Source organism: Durio zibethinus, chromosome 23 (assembly GCF_047325235.1).
Source record: "Durio zibethinus cultivar Kanyao isolate XHJ-2024 chromosome 23, ASM4732523v1, whole genome shotgun sequence".
Classification (NCBI taxonomy): Eukaryota; Viridiplantae; Streptophyta; class Magnoliopsida; order Malvales; family Malvaceae; genus Durio; species Durio zibethinus.
In genome coordinates, this window is record NC_143184.1 from 625,779 (window position 1) to 648,289 (window position 22,511).

A 22,511-nucleotide genomic window follows, 5' to 3' on the forward strand; every position below is an offset into this window, starting at 1 on the left:
GTCTTTGATTTTATCGCTTCTTCCACCCATCCGATCTGACCAATAGAACGCATCCGCGTGGCTATTCCTTTAAACGTGGCTTCACATGCTTCGGAATCTTTAGCCGCTTCACAAAGCTCAAGTGCTTAACGTCATTTCTCCACGTTTAATTACCTTAACGCCACTCCCATTTCCCTTCTTTTCGTTCAAAATATTTAGGGGCCTTTCTTCGGCTTCAATCAAAAACCATGGGCCCAATCCGAGCATAGCCTATTGCCCGCAGCCACCAATGATTTTTTCTTTTCTGCCGGCAATCATAATCAAATATGATCGAATAAATACAAAAAAAAAAAAAAAATCTTTTCAAATTTTGTTATTATTATTATTTTTTTATGAACATAATAATTATTTTAAATTTTAATTAATTTAAAATTGAGTTAAATCAAATACAATATAAAAATAAATTTTTTTAATATTTAATATTTTTATTTATAAAATTTAAAATCAAAATTTTACTTAAAAAAATCAAAATCATTAATCATTGAGATCGACAGTCGTTGATTAAATTTTTTTACACATGCTATATTATTTTTTTTTAAATAGAAAATATGAATATATAAGCTACCGTAGAGTCGAGATGGATTTATAATTTTGAAAAACTAAGAATGCTTTTGAACCTAAAATTTAATGACATTTAATGAATGACGCTAAGAGTTGGAGCACTTTTAATAAGAAGACCCATTCTTTCGTTACGAGCAATTCTTACTATAAATTTCAAGAATAGAAAAGGAAATATCATTATTTGGATGGCATGGAAGCAGCCAAAATTGTCTGATATCTCAAAAAGTAAGGTACATACAACTTCAAAAAACTAAGAATACTTCTTTTTGGGGACTCTTTTGACTGTGACATGCCTACTTTCTTTTTCTCCAAGCTTTAATTAACCTTTGTATACTTATCAAAATGTTCATTCCAAAGCTATTTGCTCATCGTGTGATTAAGCAGCCTTTGAAGAAAAAAAAAATCTGAAAAATCTTGCTGAATTCTAAAAAAATTTTTAGGGAAAATGACATGAAATAATGATATAATTAGGCCATATTAACTTAGATGATGATGTGTAAGATGAGGAACCCAATTGGAGTTGGAGATCCGATGTAAAAGTGTAAAGCTTCTTCCTTTCCTCCAAGTTTTATGTGGTGAAAATGTCAAGGTTTTTTTTGTCCATCTTTTTGATAAATAATTTACGGGATTTAAGCTACTTTGACATGAGAGGCAGAGCATACTTTCTCTCTTTTAAGCCTAACCCAACTTTTTTATATACCAAGTGCAGGTATTAGTCTTGACACGATCAAGACCAAAGGAAACCCTAGTCCCGCGTTTGCAACTTTGACTACTAATAACTTATTTTCTGAAGTTGAGATCATATTATAAAATGATCACCTACATGTTTCTACCCAAATAGATTCTGTGTTTTTTTTTTTTTTTTTTTTTTTAATTTCTGCTTTCTCGTGAACGGAAAACCTGAAAAAACCTTTACATCTTGCTAAACTATATTTTATTTTATATCTCATGAATTACATAAAATCAAAATCTGAACACATTAAATACTATAAATAATAAAGATTAATATTATGAATAATTTTTAAATTAAAGTAAAATATTTAAAGTTATATCTAAAATTTAAAAATTTTTAATATAATATTAAAATTATAAATTTATTAATTAATATGACACTCACTTTTAATATGTTTAATTTCAAATAATGATATATGATGGATAAATAATGCTTTAAGTATTATATTAATTAATAGATTCATAATTAAAATATTTTATTAAAAATTTTTAAAATTTAAATATTATATTAAATATTTTATTATAATTTAAAGAATATTTATGATATTAATCTGTAATATATGGTAAAAATCATCTGATTCTGATCTGTTTTTTTTTTTTTTTTAAATCTTTTGTGTTTGTGTCCCACCAAGTACCTTTGATTTTGACCTTACGGGCTGTTGCCATGTTTGCTGAAGATGGTGACTTATGCTGCTGGGATCACAACATGGCATGTCAGATGACTCTCTCTCTTTCTTTCTTATTTTGGATTTTTTTTTCCTTTTGCCGCCCGGGGGAGGGGGATGGGTGTGGCCTGTGGGGGTTGGTTAGGTTTGGGTTCGAAAGAACTTTCAAGGAAGCAGCTACGCTTAAGTTCAGCAATGAACGGTTGTCCACACGGATAAGAAACCAAACCCATTACGTTTGAGAGTTGAAATATTACTATCATCCCCCCCCTCGCCATCATCATTACTGCAAAAGAATAAATACCAGAACACAGAAATAGGGAAAAGACAAGGACAAACTCGGTTTCTTATTACCCCTGTATTTTCTTTCTTTAACATGATTCAATGTTGCTTGGACTAGAATACACACGCAGATTTCATAATTTCACATCGATGGAAGAGTACAGATTGGTGAAAAAGATAGGCTAGGATTGGAAATCACTATAGTTAGGGAATGGAATATCTATGTTTACTCAGGTCAGCAAACGAGGAAGGTATATCAACTAACTACAACAAAAAGAACTTCAAACAATCCTCAACCCACGATAAAGATATGTATGCTTACAAACGCTCTGTTAAATTTATGAATAAATTCTAGAGAGATGTGCTCAACTAACAGGCCATATTTCATTTTAAACATTTCATTGGCATATCAATCGTTACAATTCTTCTTTTGGGAACCCCACTTCACCTTGCATGGTAGGGCATCCACTGCACCGGATATGTGAAAATCGCCGCCTTGCCGCCGAACAATAGATCTCAACACAACTTACAGCTTGCAACTCCTGTAGCACATTAGGGCTTGTGGATCTTGAAGCCAAAAACTCTTGGGATGTAGTTTTGTGTTGGCTTTTGTGGCTTTAGGTGCCCATATGTCATCAAAAATAAATGTGGAAATGTCGTTCCAAAGTAAGCTCCATCAATATCTTGTTAATGTCAAGAAAATTAAGCTATAAAATGTAGTAATAAAACCATGATCTGGTAAAAGGAAATAGGAAGAACTAAAAAGTCATGCCAATTTTGATTCCACCAACCCAAGACACAAATAAGAGTTGTCTTACATGCCCAAAGACATCATGAAATAAACTAGCTTCTATCCCATAATTGGCAGGAAGATATGAGATTCATGAGTGAGCACAGGCACCCCTAGCATCTGCTAACTTGATAATAATTTTCATCAGAAAAATTCCTTAAAAGTTTTAAGATTCTACAAAATCCTACTGATATCATAATCTTTGAGATGGAACAGGGGGACAAAGGAAAATGTAGCAATAAAGCACAAGAATAGCGTGTCTCCCACTATAGTAGGTGCAGACTTGACCCACCAAACCCATCATCAAAATAGGGGGAAGAATGTGATAAAAATAAAAAAGACAAAAACTGATTTACGAAAGAATGAACTGAAATACATACGTCCAAATAATGCTAATTCTGATTGTCATGATAAAAATGGTAAAAGGAATTCCAATCGCCATATTGATCCTCTAGGATAAAAGATTTATGATCAAATGTGAGGTCCAATATGATCTAAGAGATCCTATGTATATGTGAAATGATATATTATCTTTTCAAATAATAAGTAATTTACAAAATGTAGTTGGGGGAAACTTAATATGCAAGGACAAGAAGGGTAGTCCATAACACATGTATTATGAATTTCAAATATCTTATCTAAGAAACAAGTTGTTTAATCTTAGTAGGATGTGTGTCAAATGTCAAAAAGCATAATATAGTAGAAAAACCAAACAAAAGGTAATTTAGTTCTTAAAACCAGTAAAATTTTAATCATCCAAAAATAACCAGTAAAATAATAGGTGAAATAAAAAGGATACTGCCTTGATACTTGGATCGAGGATAATATATATCTTCACACTTTGGACAGTAGATTTTCACAGTACTTGAACGAGGAATGTCTGACTGACCAACTGGAAGACAAGGTTGTCCACAGCAATAAACTCTAGGGCATCTCCCAAAGTCATAATTTTTGTATTTCTCCAACTAAAAATAGAAGTTTCAAGTAGAACTTTGTAAACAAGATATGATGAAATCAACAGAAAGCAAAAGAAAAAACAGGAAAAATTACAGCAATTTTACCATAGCGGACATTCCCTTGCTAGTTAATATGTAACGGACATGTATAAGACCATACAACATCTCAGCTGCAGATTCAACCAATTCATTCTGTTCTTCAGTGAACATATCACCTATAAAACCCAAGAGACATCTACTTAATATCAAGAACGAAAGTGCACTGATGGCTGTTGATTTATTTGAGTATCAAGAAACAATAATAGGAGCCATATTTTGTAAAAGAAAAATTTTTAATATTTAAAGCAAACAGGCACACTTGACAGAGATGACGCAAAGAAACATTAAAAACACGAGAAAAGTAGGTAAATTAGATACCAACATTCTGAATGCAAACTATATGAACAGAAATGCATCCAACAGAAGATTTAAAACAATTGCAACAATATATTTCCTCAATTCACTTAATGTAACATTTCTCATGTTAACTTTCTGCAGCAGTTGCAGAGATTCAAAAGTAAAAAGAAAAAGCTTTTCAAAATAACAAGCATTGTCTCAAGCAAGCATAGAATTTCTATGTGAATGGCAGACGGATAAGTCTACAGTTATGCATTCTAAATCCAACATGTTACCAAACAAGTTCCAATCACCGCATATGATATGACTAACATTCAGTGAGTTATAGTGTCAGTCAAGAGTCTTCTTATGTGGGGGTCCCAATTAACCAAGCTACCAAAGTTAACTTGGCTGTCTTACACCTTATTCCCAGAAAACTTTGATCTACCCTTCCGAATTATTTCCTCACTAGAATCCTCATGAAGATCCAAAAACAAAACTATCAAAGCCTAGACACCCCAGAGAATAAATCTAAGAATTGAGGAGGCATAAACATCAGCTAAAAAATGGTCTATAATTTGGAAAATAATAGCACCTCATCGGGTAAACATCAAGTCATCCAAAATTTATATATGCAAATCAAGTCAATAAAAGTTTACCATGAGAAGATTCAACATCCAATATAAAATCAAGCGCATAGTCATAATACGGAACTTGACCGCTCAAGCCACAAAGATTAAAGTCATCTTGGATGTAATCATCATCAACTTCACAGAAAAACTCATTGCCTCGTAAATTGCAAAACCATGAGATCCAAGAGGTGTCATCTCCATCAGAACCACTTACGTCTGATTCTTCACTGTCTGTCTCAGATTCCTCTGCAATCAAGGACGGTATTAACAGGTAATTAAGAAGAAACTCACATTTAAGTACTTGCTTATATCAATCATGATTGATGATCTGAATAGTCTCTGTTGCATCTCACATAAAAACAAGACAAGAAGGAAAAAAATAACAAGGAATTATAACTAGCTAAAAAATGCTTTACCATTAAGTTAAAAATCCAATCCTAGCTAAACGTGACAAAACTTGAAATTTATGATATCAAATAAAAAAAAAAAACCTCCAAGGACGGGTATCACATACAAATTCATACAATGCATCAAAATTTCAAACTTACAATCATACAATGCATCAAAATTTCAAACTTACACAAGTATATTTACAGCCCCTTAAGTATAAACAACCTCACACCAATATCCCAAGCATTTGACTTTAACAATGCACTTTGTTAATGGAAAAGGTTAAGTAAAAAATTCAGCAAGTAATCGTATTTAATAATGTAAGTAATAGTTAAACAGTTTTCACATTTGTGTACACAAGCACATCCGCTCAGTGCTGCCCAAAGCTCTTCAAACCCAGATCCTACGAAATCAAATTAAACAAGCCAATGCATTCGAAACAAACACACGATTGACCACAAAATTAATCGAGGAAAAAAATTAAAAAAAAGAAACAAAGAGAGTGACCGACAAGTAACTAACCATCAGAACATTTGGCTTTGGAGAGAGTTGCAGAGCGCGAATCGCGATGATCAAGCTGGGATTTACCAGTGGAAGTTGAAGGAACAGAGGATCTTTCTTTGTCTTTGCTGTTCAAGCCCCTCGAAGTGGATGGGGAAGACTTCTCTAGATGCTTGTCCAGCGCATCGTTTATGCGTTTCCGATCCAACGGTCCTCCCACTAGCTCCGATTTCGATGGCCCTCGTCCTCGATCTCTATGACTATACATAACTTTTTCTCTTTCACCACCTAAATTCCAAAAGGCAAAAGCTCCCAACTTTTTCAATATCAACGGAGGGGCAAAAATTCAAGCTTTTTGGGGATGCATTGCGTTGTGAGGGAGAGAGAGAACAAGAAGAAACCCTAGATTTGATTAATTAAGGGTTTTGCAGGGTGGGAGGATGCAACAGCGTCGTTTTCTTAGAGAATGAAAAAGGAGATCGAGGTTGAAGGAAGCAGATTTGGATAGAGAGAGACGGCGAAAACTAGGGTTTCTGAATAAGAAGGATACACGAACTCCTCAAGGTGCTCTGTCTCTCTTGTTTTCTTGTCCTTTGCGGTGGCTTGGTGCTTCTCTTTTTTTTTTTTTTCCTTATTTTTACAATTTTCAATTCTTTTATTTGCATTTTTTTTCAAAGGATCCCCATGGACATTGGACAATGCCCCGAGCCCATACTGAGGCCCACAAAAAATCGAGCTTTACCTCTAAATTATTAATTTAAGTAAAAGGGTCATTTTCATCATGAATTAACCTGGTTATATTACATTCAAAATAATCAACAATGAATTGTTTGATGGGATAAGAGGGAAAAAGATAGATTTTTGAAGGAGGTTAAAGGCTTGATACAGTTAGCTTACAATTGAGGGAGACAGTATATTGAGGGTATGGGGTTGTTGCAGCCGTTGATGTCATTGCCACTTTTCTCTCACTATTTTCCATGAAACAAACATGTTTCGTTCGTGTTTCCGATCTTCTATCTAGTACTAATGGGCCGGATCTTTTTCAGCCCAAATTCATGTTAAACTTATCTTGGGCCCAAAAATCTTTTTTAACATTTTGGGCCAAGAAATCCATTTTTAGCTTTTTACTTGAAAAATGGAGTATGGAGAAAAATAATAGAAACCCATATTTATAGTACTTTTTGAAAAAAAAAAAAACCTTAAAATCTAAAATTAATACTGTGATAGTATAAATATTATATAAAAATAAGACACAAAAATAAAATAGTTTAAAATTTTAATGATAATTATTTATGATTTCAATAAAATTTAAAAAATATATTTTATATTTTCGTGGTGATATAAATTGTGACATATAATTTTTATGTAAAATATGATATAAATGCATAAATTTTAATATTTTAGATGACATGAAAATATGAATTATCATGTTTAAAAAAAAATCAATCCTCATAGAAACTGTTTTGTTGGGAACCTACAATCCAACTTTCCTTTTTATGATTCAGTCACTTAAAAAAATAAAATTTCTATTCATACATTTGCTGATTTACAATTGATAATATCAGTGAATAAATAAAATTAGCGTTGCACTTTGAATTTAAAAGTTAAATTCCAAAATTTACAATCATTTTTTTTCTCAACTTATAATATAAAACAGAAAAAAAAAGGGATAAATCAATTTTAGGACCTTTAATTGCAATAAGCAATTAAAAAATCATGATAGTTGCATTCAATGAAATTTGCAAATCAAGTCAGTTCACTTCAGCCATAAAGTGTGGCAAACACCGACTTTAGGCTGTTCACAGAAAATGTTATGATGACATTTTCTTAGCTCATAAAGGCAAAGAAATCTAACGGAAAGCTTGAAAAAGAGCTCGTTAAAAGGGGATAAAGAGAAGAACAGATTGTTCAATAGAGGAAAAACAAGCATCCTGTTTAAATAAATGAAGATGAGGGTTTGCCTGGTTCTGATAAATGATTAGTGTTAGAGAGAGCATTCATGAGGAGAAGTTTAAGTAATTGAAGAGATAGCATAGCTGTCTGGCCGAGCGCCCTGGCCTGAACTTTAATTTCTGAAAAAACTATGTAGCTGTCAGAGCTTTTGCCTAATTTCTTTTTATCATTCGAAGATTTGATGTGCTAAAGCCTTCCAAGGTTTTCCCTAAAGTTGGCTTCAGATGGGTCCGACAATTATGCCACTGTCCCTTTTACAAGGACTAAAGAGCTCTCTGTCCACGCGCTGCCGCTTCTCGTGTTTCACACTAATCTCAGGTGAGTTCTAAAATAAAAATAAAAATAAAAATAAAATTATTATGTTGAACAGAACAACAAAAAACGCAATGGAGCCGCTGTTTCCATGCTCCCAAGCGCGTGGAATAAAATTTATAGACATTGGAGTATTGCTTTTCTTAACCTTTTGCCTCTCTGACAGCTCAAATTAAAGTGCTCCACCATTTACTTTTCTTTCCCAGAAAGCTCATGGAAAATTTTTGTTACCTTTCTTGTCTCTCTTTCTCTATTTAACTTTGTTTTTTTTAATCAAACCATAGCGCAGACAGAGAAAAAATCTCGGAAACTTCTCAGGGTTGATGAGAGTTTAGTTTAACTGTATACAATGAGTACTGGCACAGCAGCATCAGCAACCGCTACAACACAAACAAAATTCATAAAATGTGTTACAGTTGGGGATGGAGCTGTTGGAAAGACTTGTCTCCTTATTTCTTACACTAGCAACACCTTTCCAACTGTATGAACTTCTTTCTCTACTATGATCCTACATTTTCATCTTTCTTTTGGTTTTGCATTGACTTTGCTGGTTCATGTGCATTTTCTTATAGTATTGTTTTTGCTTTTTGGCTTCTTACAAATCTTATTTACAGGATTATGTTCCAACTGTTTTTGATAACTTCAGCGCCAATGTTATGGTTGATGGGCAGACTGTCAATTTGGGTCTCTGGGATACTGCAGGTATGCTTCTCTGCTTCTCTCATAATTACTTCTACAGTTCTACTTGTTCGGTGTGGATAGCTTAAATAATGCTAGTTTTTCCTTCAGTTCTGTTAGCTGTTTCAGATTTTGAAATGGGATTTGCTGAATGTTGTCAATTCGTTGTTTACTGGATAGGAATGGTGGTTAACTGTGATGATTACGTATGCTAATATGTGATATATTGGTTTGTTTCAGTTTGATAAAAAAAAAAAAGTGGAGATTTAAAATGGAAAAGATAAAACCACAAGGAAATATGGAAATTGAAAGAAAATAGAAATTTGGCTTTTTAGAACCCCAAATTGTTTGAGAGTCCCAATTTTTCCATTTTCTCCTCATGGCAACCGACAATTGCTAAACATTTAGTTGTCAATTACGTAACTTTTAAACAGTCTAATGTTGCATAAAGGGCTAGTTTCTACTGTAGAAAAGAGTTGAAACACAACTAAAACAATAGAGATGACCCAATAAAGTGAAGAAATAGACATGTTATGCCAAAAGTTACAAGCCCAGTTTCACTTTGAAAGAAACCCTGCCTTCTCTGTTTGCCCGAATTAGTAAAATTATAACCACTTGTAGTTTTTTTTTTGTTTCATACCTAGAGAGAGCACATTAAGAAGGTGCTGAGGTCCTATTATACCTTTTGGCCGACGGTTTGCCATGAATAAGTTTTAACAGTATTATTATCTTGTTTCATATACAGTGAAATTTATAACACACCATCGGATGAGATCCTTTCCATTTGACATCCACATTTATTTTGTTCAAGGTCTTTTTATAGCCTTTAGATATCAATTATTAGTGAAACCGTGCATCTTGAAATGAATAATAGTCTTTGGAATTAAGATTTAGTGATTTGATTATAAAACAAAATGGATTCCATAATGTTGATGGTACAATTTGTTCAGGTCAGGAAGACTATAACAGGTTGAGGCCTCTAAGTTACAGAGGAGCTGACGTGTTCCTTCTTGCTTTCTCCCTAATAAGTAGGCCTAGCTATGAGAATGTATCAAAAAAAGTAAGCTTCTCTGCTCATTTCTTTTGTTTTTAAAGTTTAAACCCTCTAATGACTTCTCTTGTGCTTATGCTTAGTTTAATGAAATGTAAAATGTAGATACTACTTCTAACTTATTTTTCTTTATGCACCTTGTTGTGTTGCAAAAGTGGGTCCCAGAGCTGAGACATTATGCCCCTTCAATGCCCATTGTTCTTGTGGGGACCAAACTAGGTGATGGACTCTCTCCTCCTTGTTATATTGCTTCTGCTAATGGATGTTTCCATAACCATGCCTTTGCTTATCAATCAAGGTTCAAAATGCTATGAATAATTGAGCATGTCTGATGAAAAAAACTAGAGCTGAAGAATATGAAGCTCTTTCTCTTGTTCTTTTTTCCACTTCTTGCATATCATAAAGACAGATATTTCTTCTGCTTGTTTATAATCATTTTATCAAAAATTTATCATCATATTCTCATGTACGTGCATGATTAATTCGAATAATTCTTCTAAATTCATTTACCTGTATCATGACATTGGCAGCATAAAAAAAGAAGCGAGAAAGAAATGAATGCACATAATGTGTACATAAATGTAGCAAATGAACATTTTTGTTCCTTAGAGATTTGTGGTTGGGTTTCAATTATGTTTTGATTTTCTAGCTGCAAGCTTTATTTGAATATCTGTCATGCATGAACAAGGTTTACATGCGTTTGATCTGTTAATAAATTTAATTGGGATGCAGATTTAAGAGAAGACAGGCAGTTCCGCTTGGATTATCCTGGGGCGTGTACTATTTCTACAGAACAGGTACCACTGATAATATTTTGTTCCCACTGCTTCATTCTCTGCTTGTTTGTGGCACCATTAGTTGTTTTGCTATATAGAATAGAATCTGCAGAAGTTGTCACTATTAGGTAAGGTGTTTTGAATGCTTTAGGCAAAAGAAACAACGAGAAATCTCTGCGGAGAACATGTATTGGCAGTAAATCAAGGGCATTGTCGTGGACTGGTTCCAACTTTTTAATGAAAGTCTAAGCCATTCACAAATTTATTTTTATCCTCATCTAATAGGCAAGATATAAAGTTGCAATCCATTTCAGGTAGCAGATAGTATATCTGCTCTTCCTTCTCTTTTTCTTAGTATCATCTGTAGGCAGGCGTGTGAATTCAACTCCTGCCAAACATAAATTGAACTGTTAAAAACACTGGGCGATGGTAATGCATCTCTTGTCCGGTATTGGTGGTCAGGGAGAGGAAAAGAAGATCACTTCACCTGTTGAGCTTCTTGGAATCTGAAGCTAACCGAAGTGCATGCTGTCTGATTAAAATGGCAATTTGTGAGATCTTTCAAAATTTAGGAAACTTATATTGTATTATAATACTAGATATTTAAATTTTTGTTGCCAGGGTCTTGAACTAAAGAAGCAAATAGGAGCACTGGCTTACATAGAGTGCAGCTCGAAGACACAGCAGGTTTGTCTTGCATCTGTGTTATTATGATAAAACTATTATTCCAAAGTGCCTATCACATATACCTACAGGATCCAATATACTTTTTTTCCTCCCAAGTGCAGTCTTACACTATTTAAACTAACAGAATTTATCAAATGATCTCAAAATCAACCCATTGATTGATCTTCTTCTTGCTTTGGCATAAGAAAATAATGCAGGATTAATGCAGGGTTGGCTTAAGAAATACATTTTTTCAACACATTAAGAACATCTGTGTTGATAATTGCAGAATGTGAAAGCTGTATTTGATGCTGCTATCAAGGTTGTTCTCCAGCCCCCAAAGCAAAAGAAGCGAAAGAAGAAACCGAGTATATGCCATGTTCTTTAAAACAAACTCCCTAGTGGACAACAGTGTCAAGTTGACTATATGATTCTCCTCTTGTGCATTCTTGATCTTGTTTATTACATTTTCTTTGTGTTGATTTTATCGAGTGCTTCATCTCCTTCTGAAGTTGGGGCTTTGCTATGTCATCTTCAAGAACTCTAAGGTTGTTTGGATTCTGTAAATTGGCTGCTTATTGCAATGATTTGATGTGAATCAAATTTGCTTTTAACCTATTTCTGTGATCTAAGTTGTGGAATTTGTTATCCTCTTAGCATTTGAAGCTTCATTTTGGTTAAGCTTTAAGACATGGACTCAGGGCTCTGAAGGCCATTAAAAAGTCGAATTTTCCCAACTTGTAAATGGCTGGACATTAACATTACAAAATAGTTAGTGATCAATGGGTTTTATTCGCAAGGAGTTAGTCCAATTGGTAAGATTACAAGTTTTATTGCGTGATCAACATTTATAATGTAATGAAATCACAAAACCTAAACATTTATTATGAGTTATAACGAATTAACGATGAATTAATAAATTTTAATTGAACTAATATTTAATGAATCTATTAGTCAATTAGGTAAGGGAAACCAAAGGCTTTTTCAACTCTTTTCGTGAATCCTTACAAGCCAAAAGAAACCAAAGGCTTTTTCATCGAAGAAAGTTCGCAACCGCCCTATTACTCCCTTTAATTCTCAATCTCATTCATGGAACACCCAAAGAACCTTTATCGAGGAACTTCTGCAATAGTTTTTCTCCTTTTAGTTGGAGTTCTTTACATATGTGTCTGGTCTCCTTCAATATCAAACCCTTTATTACTGCGCTATCAAGAAACCAACCGTCCACCTTCAAATTTTGTAAGTATATACAAATTTTATATCATTTTCTTAGTGATGAAAACTCATTCTTTTTCTGTTTCAGACTACCATCGTAAAGTTCCCTGTAAACGACGAGCTTGATTTGGCGCTGCATGAAGCTTCCATGCCAAACAAGACCGTGATCATTGCAGTTGTCAACAGAGCTTATGTTGAGCAAAGTGCTAATGCAGAGACGACAATGTTGGACCTTTTCTTGGAGACTTTTTGGCTAGGGGACAATACCAGGGCATTGCTCGATCATCTACTACTTGTTACCGTCGATCAAACGGCTTATGATCGGTGCAAATTTAAGCGGTTGCACTGTTACAGATTGGTGACGGAAGCTGTTGATTTTGGTGGGGAGAAAGTTTATATGTCGCAGGATTTTATTAAGATGATGTGGACAAGAACTCTTTTTCTTTTAGATGTCTTGAGGCGTGGCTACAGCTTCATTTTCATGGCATGCAATTTTTTTTTTTTTTTACAATTCTTCACTAAATCTTTTATTTTCTTGGAATTATTCCATAACCTGGTAAGGTTTTAGAATTCCATTAATTGAAAATCATGATAAATATTGATTAAATTTTCGCATTATTATTTCTGTTAAACAGTAAAATCATATTTAGTTTAGAATAAAAAATGATAATAGATTAGATTGAGAAGAATTTTTATGTATTTTGAATTCGATTTAATTTTATATACCTAATACTCGAATCAAATTTAATTTGATATTAAAATATTATTTTAATATTTAATCCGATCTGATTCGTACACATACAAAATCATAATTAATTCAATATAAAATTAATAAAACATAAAATTAAATAAATATAAATATATAATTAAATAAAAAATATTATATATATATATATATACATGTATATACACACCAAATAAGAATGAGTTTGCCTAAAATTTCATTCAATTTTTTTTTATTTTAAACTCAACTCGATGTAGAACTCAATTAAAAGAATTTTATAATTTCAAATTGCGTAGAACCCAAGTTGAATTGCCAACTCGGAATTTATAGCATTTTGGGACATTGTTTGCCATTGGTGTTACGTGGGAGAAGTTCATTGAGCAATCAGTGCCCTCAATGTTTGGGGAAGTTCCTCAACCGTTAACCGTCAGCGCCCTGAATCACACGAAACTCTGTAAGGTGTAGCAATATAGGCTGCCAAGAAATTAGGGTAATTAATTCTTAGGCAAGGGGTCGACTCTGTAAAATTAATTCTAGTGTTTTGTTTTTCCCGCAAAAGCTCTAGTGTTTAGTTGAGATTGGATGTTCGACAAGGAAATGAAAGCACGGTTGGATGTTTGCTCAGTAACCATGACGAAGTTAACAACAAACCCAATTAACCAATTAAACCATGAAGTTAGATTACTTGAACCTCTGATCTACTAATCGATTGATTTTTTCTTGTCATAAAGCACAGGTTTTTAATGGACTCGACATTTTTTAGGCTGTCTACTTATGTTTTTGTTGGGCTCAAAAGTAATTAGTCTATGTTTGGTTGGAACAGTCTTTTTTTCTTTTCCTTGAGGTTCTTCTTATTTATCGTTTACCAAACTTATATTAATTAAGAATGATTATTTTGGAAGTTGACAATTCTCAAACCCTCAAGAACCATCATCAAAAGGTACATATAAGGCCTTTTTATACCAGTCCTTTGAACTCTGAAGTGAAACTTGAATGTGATCATACCTAACGAGATGTTAATAATTAATTATTTTGCTCATTCTACTAGGATACAGATGTGTTGTGGCTACGAAATCCATTAACAAAGTTAAGACTAAACGGAATCGAGGATCTCCAAATCAGCGTTGATAATTTCAATGGCGATCCGCGGCCTGAGCATAATTTGATCAACACCGGCTTCTACTACATCAGATCAAATAACAAGACCATCTCACTGTTCGACACATGGTATTCCAAGAAGGACAATTCCACGGGGAAAAAAGAGCAAGATGTGTTGTTGGACTTACTGCGGCATGGGATCTGCAGGCAACTGGATCTCCAACTAAGGTTCTTGGAGACCAAGCATTTCAGTGGGTTTTGTCAAGACAGCGGAGATGTCAGCGCGGTAATCACTGTCCATGCAAATTGTTGCCGCCACATAAGTGCGAAGGTTAGAGATTTAACGGTTGCACTCCGCGATTGGAAGAAGTTAAAGGCTGCTGTGACTAAGTATCCCGAAGTTGCTCCTAATATAACTAGGAGTTTTAGGTGGTCAGCACACACTGGATGTTGGGATTCATGGAAAGATTAAAGATAAGACGTTAAGCTAAACATATTGGTAAATCTATTGGTTTGATATAGTTTTTTAAAATAAAAAATTACTTTTGTTATTTGTGGCATACTTGAATATTCATGAATCATGATCAAATCAAATATTAAATCATAAAAAGTTTAGTTTTGTTTTTGGTACGAGAGAATGGTGAAATTTTGTTGTTACAAGATCCAAATATTGTTTGATAAATACATGACAAAAGTGATTTTGACTGTAGAGCTTTTCTTAGTGTAAAATTATAATTGTTACTAGTTTTTTCTTTAATTTTCATGTATTTTTTACAACAAAAAAAAAGATTTTAATGTATATGATATTAAATTTTTATTTTTTAAAAATGTGATGTTTCATAGTTTTTAATATCAAAAGATAAAAAGATTTAAATGTTTTAAAAATATAATTTTAAAATATTTCAAAAAAATAAAAAATAAAAAACCAAACAATGCCTGATAAATATGTTATCATTATTCATGCTTGTATTTTCTCTTTCCTTTTTTTAAGCATGTACCTTGTGAATTATGATGATATGAAGTCATATTATTTTTATTAAGGGTATGTGAAACTATTTTAAAATAAACCCATATTCTTTCACTCTCAATTAAAAAGTTAAATAAATTAGGATAAAATAAATACTTTAGGAATTAATTTTTTATATATAAGCTGTAACTCGGTGCTGAATTATTATTATCGTTTGATAATAATAATGAAAAAAAGATTATCGTACTGATTACGCAATGTAACAGTGCCACATAGGCGGCGGATGACGGTACCAAACAAATCATCGTTACATCATACTCCCAACTCTCAGGTCACCGAGCTCGATCATAAAAATAATCACCTGCTTTACTCACCACACTTTCCCTACATTACAATTTGTCCACGTGTCGTCAAATATTACTCAAAATCCACGTACCAATAGAAATCCCTAATTCCACTTACACCTATAACTCCCCTCCGAGTTATAGTACCAAATAAACCCGGAGATCAACCTTGTATAAATATTCTCGTTTGAGTCCCAAAATTCACGTCTGTGTTTTTAGCGCTTTTCTTTTTTCCGTCTTTGTTATTATTCTCTCTCCTCTCCAGTTTCTTTATCCTATTTAGGGTTAGGGTTTTAACTGATATTCTAGTGTTTTCTTATTTAGTATACTTTCTTTTACTTATCAGGGTCTTTAATTTGGATTCCTTTTCGACCAATCTAGGGTTTTTCATCAATTTGTGGGAGGGTTTAATTCGTTTCTTCCATCGAGAGTTTCGATTAGGTTTTTTAATCATCAAATTGTGATATTTAAATCGTTAGGTTGATAAGCAATGCCTCCTAGAATTGCGAAGAGAGGGGCTGCGTCCGCTGGATCAAAGAGGATGCCGAGGTCGACTAGAGGGGCATCCAAATCCCAGAATCCACCTGCGGAGCCTGTAGAGGAGGCCGTGAGGGTAGAGGATGCTTCAGTTCCGGTTGTGATGGCGAGGGAGGAGGAAGAAGAGGAGGTCGTGGAGGACGTAAAGAGTGATGGGAAGCCAATTGGGGTTGTCCTGGATGAAAACGCCGGATTAAATTTGAATTTCAATGGGTTGGTTGCGATGAAGAGTAAGTCTTCTGTCTCTTTTGGTTTATCTGATTTGATCTCAATCTGATGGGATTGGGGCATCAGCAATTTTGAAATTTACGTGGCGTTCTTCTGTTGTTATTTGCTTGTCCCTATTCTACAAAAAATTGTGGCTTTTATTGTAATTTTGTGGGTTATTTCGGGAGTTTAGCATCTTACAATTTGTGCTTTATGTTGGATCTTATGTGGTATTTAATTACATCAAGTTATCCTTGATTCCCCTTTCTGAGAGTTTACAAGGTTGATAATTATTATCTTTATGAGGATTTGGACTGTTTAGAGATCTTTGTTTTATTAGAATTTAGTATAAATTGTTTTTAGGTGATTATTTCTTGACTTACCTGGATTATTCTACCCTTTTTTTTCATTGCAGAGGATAATGACTTGAAGGAGTCTATTGAGGAGTATGAAAAAGATGAGCGTTTAGAATTGGATGATAATGAACCTGAATATGAAACTGAAGAATATGGTGGGGTGGATTATGATGAGAAGGAGATGGATGCAGATGAGGTGGGGGATGAATTAGAGGAAGAGCCTGAGGGTGATCTGTCAGATGAAGAAGATGTTCATGAAGTAGAAGTAGAAGTTGAAGTAGAAGGTGATGATGATGATGAGCATGCTGGGGACAAAGTGGAGCATGCAGATTTGGCTGATGCTGCTGAGCATGAGGAGCGACATGAAGTTGTTCAAGAGAGAAGGAAGCGTAAAGAGTTTGAAGTGTTTGTTGGGGGTTTAGACAAGGATGCCACTGAGGATGATATTAGGAAAGTCTTCAGCCAAGTTGGTGAAGTTGTTGAAGTTAGGCTGATGATGAACCTTCAAACAAAGAAGAACAAGGGGTTTGCATTCTTGCGTTTTGCAACTATAGAACAAGCAAAGCGAGCATTTACAGAACTTAAGAATCCTGTGGTAATTATTGATCTTCAAAATCATTTTTTGAACGTCAAAATGTATTGACTTCACAACTTAAATTGTTTTGTTTCAATGAAATTCCAGATTAACGGGAAACAGTGTGGTGTTACCCCAAGTCAAGACAGTGACACCCTTTTTCTGGGTAACATATGCAGGACATGGACAAAGGAAGCGGTAAGTACATTGGCTTATTTGAGGTAACTAAAAAGTATGAGTATCTTTCTAACTGGTTATCAGTAGATAATATGTTCCTGATGTTTGTTAATGACTGTGATTTTAGTTGAAAGAGAAGTTGAAACATTATGGAGTTGACAATGTTGATGACTTAACATTGGTAGAAGATAGCAACAATGAGGGAATGAATCGAGGCTTTGCTTTCTTGGAATTTGCATCTCGTTCAGATGCCATGGATGCTTTTAAGCGCCTTCAACGGAGAGATGTTTTATTTGGGGTTGATAGGCCTGCAAAGGTTTCTTTTGCCGATTCCTTCATTGACCCAGGTGACGAAATCATGGCACAGGTAATTTGATATATATATATATATATATATATATATATATATATATTTGCATTAGGTGGTGTGGAGTACCAATAATTATGCTAATTTTTTCGCATTCAATGGTGCTAAAGGCTTAGGCTTATTGGAAATATTAATGTCTTTTATTAGAAGAGTTTGATGATTTTATGGTCGAAGTTCAGGTTAGGACCATATTTATTGATTGCCTACCTCCTTCTTGGGATGAGGATCGTGTTAGGGAGCTGCTGAAGAAATATGGGGAGATTGAAAAGATTGAACTTGCCCGTAATATGCCATCTGCTGATAGGAAGGATTATGGTTTTGTTACGTTTGATACTCATGATGCTGCAGTCACATGTGCTAAGAGCATTAACAATACTGAGTTGGGTGAAGGTAACAACAAGGTTAGTCAAAGTTCTTGGTGTATTATGTTGTCTGCATGAGTTACATGTCATCTTGTTTAATTGCTACTCTTTTGTTTCAGGCTAAAGTCAGAGCTAGGTTGTCAAGACCACATCAGAGAGGCAGGGGTAAGCACATTGGCCGTGATAGTTTCAGGTCTGGGCGTGGATCTGGACGATTTGTTAGGGGTTCATGGGGTCATCAAGCTTCACATGATTTCCATCCTCGTGGGATAAGAGGAATTAGTAGTCGTGTTCCACCACCTAGTCTAAAGAGGCCTGTTGGATTAAGAGATAGACGTCCTATTATGTCTGCAACAGCTAGAGGTCGGCCTTTGGCTCCACCTCCTTCTAGATCCTATGACAGAAGAGCACCTGGTATGCCTCAATTTTGTATCATGTCTACCTATATTCTTGAATTGGCTATCTATATTTAAAAATTCGAATTTCGATTTTTTATAGTTGCAACATACCCAAAGAATAGTTTGAAGAGGGAATATAGTCGGCGTGATGAGCTTCCTCCTCCAAGAAGCAGAGCTGTTGTGGATTATGGTTCTAGGTTTGTTCCTGAGAGACGCCCATCATATGGAGATGAGTATTCTTCTCGCAATTCTGGCTACTCTGATTTGCCTAGAAGCACATCTCGTCCTGCTGCAAGGAGACCCTATGTGGATGATGCATATGTCCAAAGGTTTGAAAGACCTCCTCCTAGTTACCGTGAGGGGCGTGGCCGTGATTATGCCTCTATGTCTGGCTCAAAACGACCATATTCGGCTATGGTTGGTCTTATTGTTCCTTCATGTAATTTTGTCTGATTAGCATGATTTAACAATTTCCAAGCTGTTTATGCCACATACTGCTTTTTGAATCAGGATGATATTCCTCCGCGATATGCTGATGTCAGTGCCAGGCATTCAAGGGCTCATGTAGAATATGAACTTGCTGGAGGTGCGCCTCCATATGTGGATGCATATGGTGATAGGTATGTGACTGACATTTGGAAATATAAGCAGTTCTCTCTTTTTATTATCTTCTTTCAGGAGCTATGTTTATCTTCCGTCTTATTTTGATAGGCTTGGTAGATCCAGTCTAGGATATGGTGGCAGCAGGAGTTCTATGTCCAGCAGTCAGGATTCACATGGGCTATATGGCAGTCGTCAGGGTATGGGCTATGGTGGAGGTGTGTCTTTTGTTGCTGCTGACTTGTTAAAGAAGAAAAAGGGGACCCTTGCCTGTTGGGGGTTGGCATGTTTTTATTGGTGTTTTGTGATTTAATAATTTACTCTAATTTGGTTTCAGGTTCTTTCAGCAGCAGTGATGTTGGAGAAATGTACTCATCCTCTGGTTATGGTGGTGATTACATGCCTAGGGGATCTGATGTATGCCCTTTTCTTTTTTTTTTTTTCTTGTTTAAAATTTTTAAAAAACACTTGCCTAAATTGATATTTCTCTCTGCTTCCATGGCAGGTTGGTGGTAGCTCTTATTCATCAATGTATTCTAGTCGTGGTATGGGTGGCAGCAGTTACATGGGTGGTGGTGGTTCTGGATCATACTACTGATGTAAGTCAAATTGTTTTTTATCCCATTCCTTTCATGTTGCACTCATGGAAGTGCAATAATCTTTAGCATTAGTGTATTTTTAACGGAGATTAGGGCTCCCCGAAGAAATTGGTTTCTATGTTCTTCTGAGAGATGTGTTGTCAAGGACATAGCTATATTGTCACAAGTAAACTTGTCTATGGAACAGATTTCAAAGACAATGAGGCTGCTGTAGGATGTGGAACATTTGAAGCTTTTGGATTATGGTATTGGATAGAAGCATGCCAAGTGCTATAGCCTCCATACATTGAAGGAAAAAGATTTTGAGGCTAAAGTTTTATGTGAAAGAGGGTGTGTGTTGGTTCAAGCTGTTTCTAGTTTCACAAACAGGTTATTTGTGAGTATTCAAGTTTATGCTGTAAGGAAAAACTATTCTCATTTAGAGATGAAAATGGCAAGTGCTTAGAATGTGCTGTGTGTATGAACAACATTGTTTATTTTTATATTTAAGAACTCCTCGTGATCGATAATTCGGAAGCATTTATCACATATTTTAATGGGCAGAGTATTAGAGAAGAAATTAAGGTTTTAATATACGTTTGGTCAGGGATTTTGGATATTTTGCCATGCTGAACTCATCAGGTAAATGTTGATTAAGATAGAAACAAGGCATTAACATGCTATTTTCTTTAGCTTGATAAGCATGGAGAGTTCAAATGGCACCTAACTGAAGGCTATAAAGACATCAGTGGAGGACATTCATGCATAAGCATATCACATTCTGAAGTTGGTGCTTTGTGAAGCCATACACAAGCCTGGAGGAAATTAATGGGCGTGCTTGACCTTGTTTCACAAACTTGTAGACTGTAGACACATACTTCTAACTTTTGGTTTTGCTTTGTTTTCCTTTGAGAATTCCAGACTAAGATGCAATGGGAAGTTGATCTTAATAAAGGGGAGGGCATGGTATCTTTAATACCTGTTGTGTTTGATTTTTAGTCTGTGTTGTATTTTCAGTGTTCTTGGTTGACTTCTTTCTTCAGAAATACTTTTTGTGTTTGATTCCTGGTTTTCTGGTTTCGGGTTGGCCTGATGGAGTATGCTAGGCAAAGATTTGAACTTTTCTTATGACCAGTACGAAAATAACAGTTCTGGCTGAAGGACCGCTTCCATATGTTTTATTACTTGCTAATTCTTTTCTGCCAGGTTATTTCTTTGATAAAGCAACTCCTTATGAAGCTGTTCTCCAAGTAAAGATACTATATGGATCTAAGGGAATTTTTTAGTTTCTCATGATGAATGCCTGATTGATTCATCAAATACTTGGTAGTTTTGGGAGGTTTTTGGTGTATGAAACCCGTTTAATTTACTTTTGGTAGAACTTGGAGGTTCTTCAGTTGGATATCAATTTGTTGTTTCTTAAGTTTGATTACTTTGTGGAAAAGCAGTTGCTGCTTTACATATTGGGTTCAGTAGAGCAGTGATTTTGGAAAAGTTGAATCCTAATTGGCTCGGTAATCACCAAAGCTGTGGGTATGTTGGTAACTTAGAGATTGTTGATTTAAGAAAACACACTGGCCACTCCTTTTAGCTGGAGTTACAATGTATACAAATTATTGATTTTTACTAACTACACTTAAGAACAATTGAGTGACATGATTTCCCTCCCCCAAGTATTTTAACAACATATAGGTTGACAAGTTACAAGAATATGCGATAGATGTGAAAAGAATGGTCTATGCAAGACACTTTGTCTCATTTAGTGTAGAGTCTACAGGAACCTGCTACCTTTCAGTGATTTTTGCTCCATGGTGGTTTATTCTTGACTCAATGTGATTCTTGTAGAATTTTGTTGTTACCTGGGTTGGTATAGAATCAAAATTCTTAGCATGAAGGCATTTGATTGTCTGGGTCTTCCATTTTGTTGATAAGGTTTTTGAAATTAAAATCTTGATTGGGTGTTCCTTTCCATTTTTGCTTAAGCTTTTTACATATGCATTCATGTTTTTGCTGGAAATAAACCGAGGTTTTCTATCATGGGGGAGTAGCAGTGTCTGCATAACATTTTTTATACTTCATAGTATACTGTTTTATCTCAACAGGCTATTAGCAGGACTGGCACTTATTTAGCAGCATGATTTTTTTCTTAATTGCTTTGATGCAATGTAGGTGCTAGTTTTAGTAGTTTATTTCTTGATGTAATTTGGCTTTGTAAACAATTTGAAGAAGTTTCCACTTTAATGAAAACGAAGTATGGTCCTGTATTTATCCTTGTTTGAAAATGCTTGTATTTCTTTTGAGTTGCTATACTACTTTTCTGTGTTTTGTTTTTCAATGGGAAACTTATTTTTGTTAAATGTTTATCGAGTAGGCAAATCTTCAATTCATTGCTTGTATTTCTTTTGAATTGGCATACTAGATTTCAGGCCAACCCTGATGATGTCAGAAAGTCGTTGCGATTAGTAATTACAAAGTTTCTTTGGCGGAAAAATAAAGTCTAATTGAGTAATAATATTTAGCCTTATAACTGTATAAGAATATGGAGTCTCAAGTCTGCTGGTGTAATAGTTATTGACCGCGAACACAAGCAATTTTGCTGTTACTAAGGTCCAAACAGCTTTTGCTTTCTTCTATAAGTTGTGCCAAGA

General features: G+C 34.6%; 4 protein-coding genes across 9 annotated transcripts; 3 read left to right on the forward strand and 1 right to left on the reverse strand.

Annotated features, from left to right (window-relative positions):
* Positions 1-2,483: 2,483 nt before the first annotated feature.
* On the reverse strand, positions 2,484-6,528 carry LOC111313722 (putative casein kinase II subunit beta-4). Of its 2 annotated transcripts, none has more exons than XM_022914412.2 (5): positions 5,945-6,528; positions 5,060-5,278; positions 4,131-4,240; positions 3,869-4,034; positions 2,484-2,962 (listed from the first exon to the last, which is right to left on the reverse strand). In XM_022914412.2, exons 1-5 carry the CDS (start codon positions 6,189-6,191, stop codon positions 2,832-2,834), a joined length of 873 nt encoding a protein of 290 aa, XP_022770147.1. In that variant the 5' UTR covers positions 6,192-6,528; the 3' UTR covers positions 2,484-2,831. The 2 variants fall into 2 exon arrangements, with proteins under 2 accessions (XP_022770147.1, XP_089609343.1); XM_089753217.1 differs by having other exon boundaries at positions 2,847-2,986.
* Positions 6,529-7,588: 1,060 nt separating this feature from the next.
* LOC111313252 (rac-like GTP-binding protein RAC2) lies at positions 7,589-12,142 on the forward strand. Of its 4 annotated transcripts, XM_089753218.1 has the most exons (8): positions 7,589-8,194; positions 8,473-8,669; positions 8,803-8,890; positions 9,817-9,926; positions 10,073-10,136; positions 10,650-10,714; positions 11,315-11,380; positions 11,649-12,142. In XM_089753218.1, exons 2-8 carry the CDS (start codon positions 8,538-8,540, stop codon positions 11,745-11,747), a joined length of 624 nt encoding a protein of 207 aa, XP_089609344.1. In that variant the 5' UTR covers positions 7,589-8,194; positions 8,473-8,537; the 3' UTR covers positions 11,748-12,142. The 4 variants fall into 4 exon arrangements, with proteins under 4 accessions (XP_089609344.1, XP_089609346.1, XP_089609347.1 ...); XM_089753220.1 differs by lacking the exon at positions 7,589-8,194 and having other exon boundaries at positions 8,380-8,669; positions 11,566-11,703; XM_089753221.1 differs by lacking the exon at positions 7,589-8,194 and having other exon boundaries at positions 8,381-8,669; positions 11,578-11,702.
* A 226-nt stretch (positions 12,143-12,368) lies between these two features.
* LOC111313251 (uncharacterized protein At1g28695-like) lies at positions 12,369-15,027 on the forward strand. The gene is made up of 3 exons (XM_089753222.1): positions 12,369-12,598; positions 12,663-13,058; positions 14,347-15,027. The coding sequence occupies exons 1-3, from the start codon at positions 12,449-12,451 to the stop codon at positions 14,866-14,868; spliced, it is 1,068 nt and encodes a 355-aa protein (XP_089609348.1). The 5' UTR covers positions 12,369-12,448; the 3' UTR covers positions 14,869-15,027.
* Positions 15,028-15,910: 883 nt separating this feature from the next.
* On the forward strand, positions 15,911-20,893 carry LOC111313724 (uncharacterized). Of its 2 annotated transcripts, none has more exons than XM_089753224.1 (12): positions 15,911-16,474; positions 16,867-17,402; positions 17,490-17,579; positions 17,686-17,925; positions 18,105-18,326; positions 18,407-18,701; positions 18,786-19,102; positions 19,196-19,305; positions 19,397-19,503; positions 19,623-19,702; positions 19,791-19,884; positions 20,557-20,893. In XM_089753224.1, the coding sequence occupies exons 1-11, from the start codon at positions 16,198-16,200 to the stop codon at positions 19,881-19,883; spliced, it is 2,367 nt and encodes a 788-aa protein (XP_089609350.1). In that variant the 5' UTR covers positions 15,911-16,197; the 3' UTR covers position 19,884; positions 20,557-20,893. The 2 variants fall into 2 exon arrangements, with proteins under 2 accessions (XP_089609350.1, XP_022770149.1); XM_022914414.2 differs by lacking the exon at positions 20,557-20,893 and adding an exon at positions 20,072-20,393.
* Positions 20,894-22,511: the final 1,618 nt, after the last annotated feature.

Bases quoted from the DNA above. Each gene is read 5' to 3' on its own strand.
- LOC111313252 (XM_089753218.1), top strand. From the start codon at position 8,538: ATGAGTACTGGCACAGCAGCATCAGCAACCGCTACAACACAAACAAAA. The intron at 10,137-10,649 runs GTGATGGACTCT...ATTGGGATGCAG, and splicing joins TCTTGTGGGGACCAAACTAG to ATTTAAGAGAAGACAGGCAG. The intron at 11,381-11,648 runs GTTTGTCTTGCA...TGATAATTGCAG, and splicing joins GCAGCTCGAAGACACAGCAG to AATGTGAAAGCTGTATTTGA.
- LOC111313724 (XM_089753224.1), top strand. From the start codon at position 16,198: ATGCCTCCTAGAATTGCGAAGAGAGGGGCTGCGTCCGCTGGATCAAAG. The intron at 17,926-18,104 runs GTAATTTGATAT...GTCGAAGTTCAG, and splicing joins GTGACGAAATCATGGCACAG to GTTAGGACCATATTTATTGA. The intron at 19,703-19,790 runs GTATGCCCTTTT...CTTCCATGGCAG, and splicing joins ACATGCCTAGGGGATCTGAT to GTTGGTGGTAGCTCTTATTC.
- LOC111313251 (XM_089753222.1), top strand. From the start codon at position 12,449: ATGGAACACCCAAAGAACCTTTATCGAGGAACTTCTGCAATAGTTTTT. The intron at 12,599-12,662 runs GTAAGTATATAC...TTTCTGTTTCAG, and splicing joins ACCGTCCACCTTCAAATTTT to ACTACCATCGTAAAGTTCCC. The intron at 13,059-14,346 runs GCATGCAATTTT...TCATTCTACTAG, and splicing joins GCTACAGCTTCATTTTCATG to GATACAGATGTGTTGTGGCT.
- LOC111313722 (XM_022914412.2), bottom strand. From the start codon at position 6,191: ATGTATAGTCATAGAGATCGAGGACGAGGGCCATCGAAATCGGAGCTA. The intron at 4,241-5,059 runs GTAAACTTTTAT...TGGGTTTTATAG, and splicing joins GGATGTTGAATCTTCTCATG to GTGATATGTTCACTGAAGAA. The intron at 2,963-3,868 runs GTATCCTTTTTA...GACATTAACAAG, and splicing joins TCGATCCAAGTATCAAGGCA to ATATTGATGGAGCTTACTTT.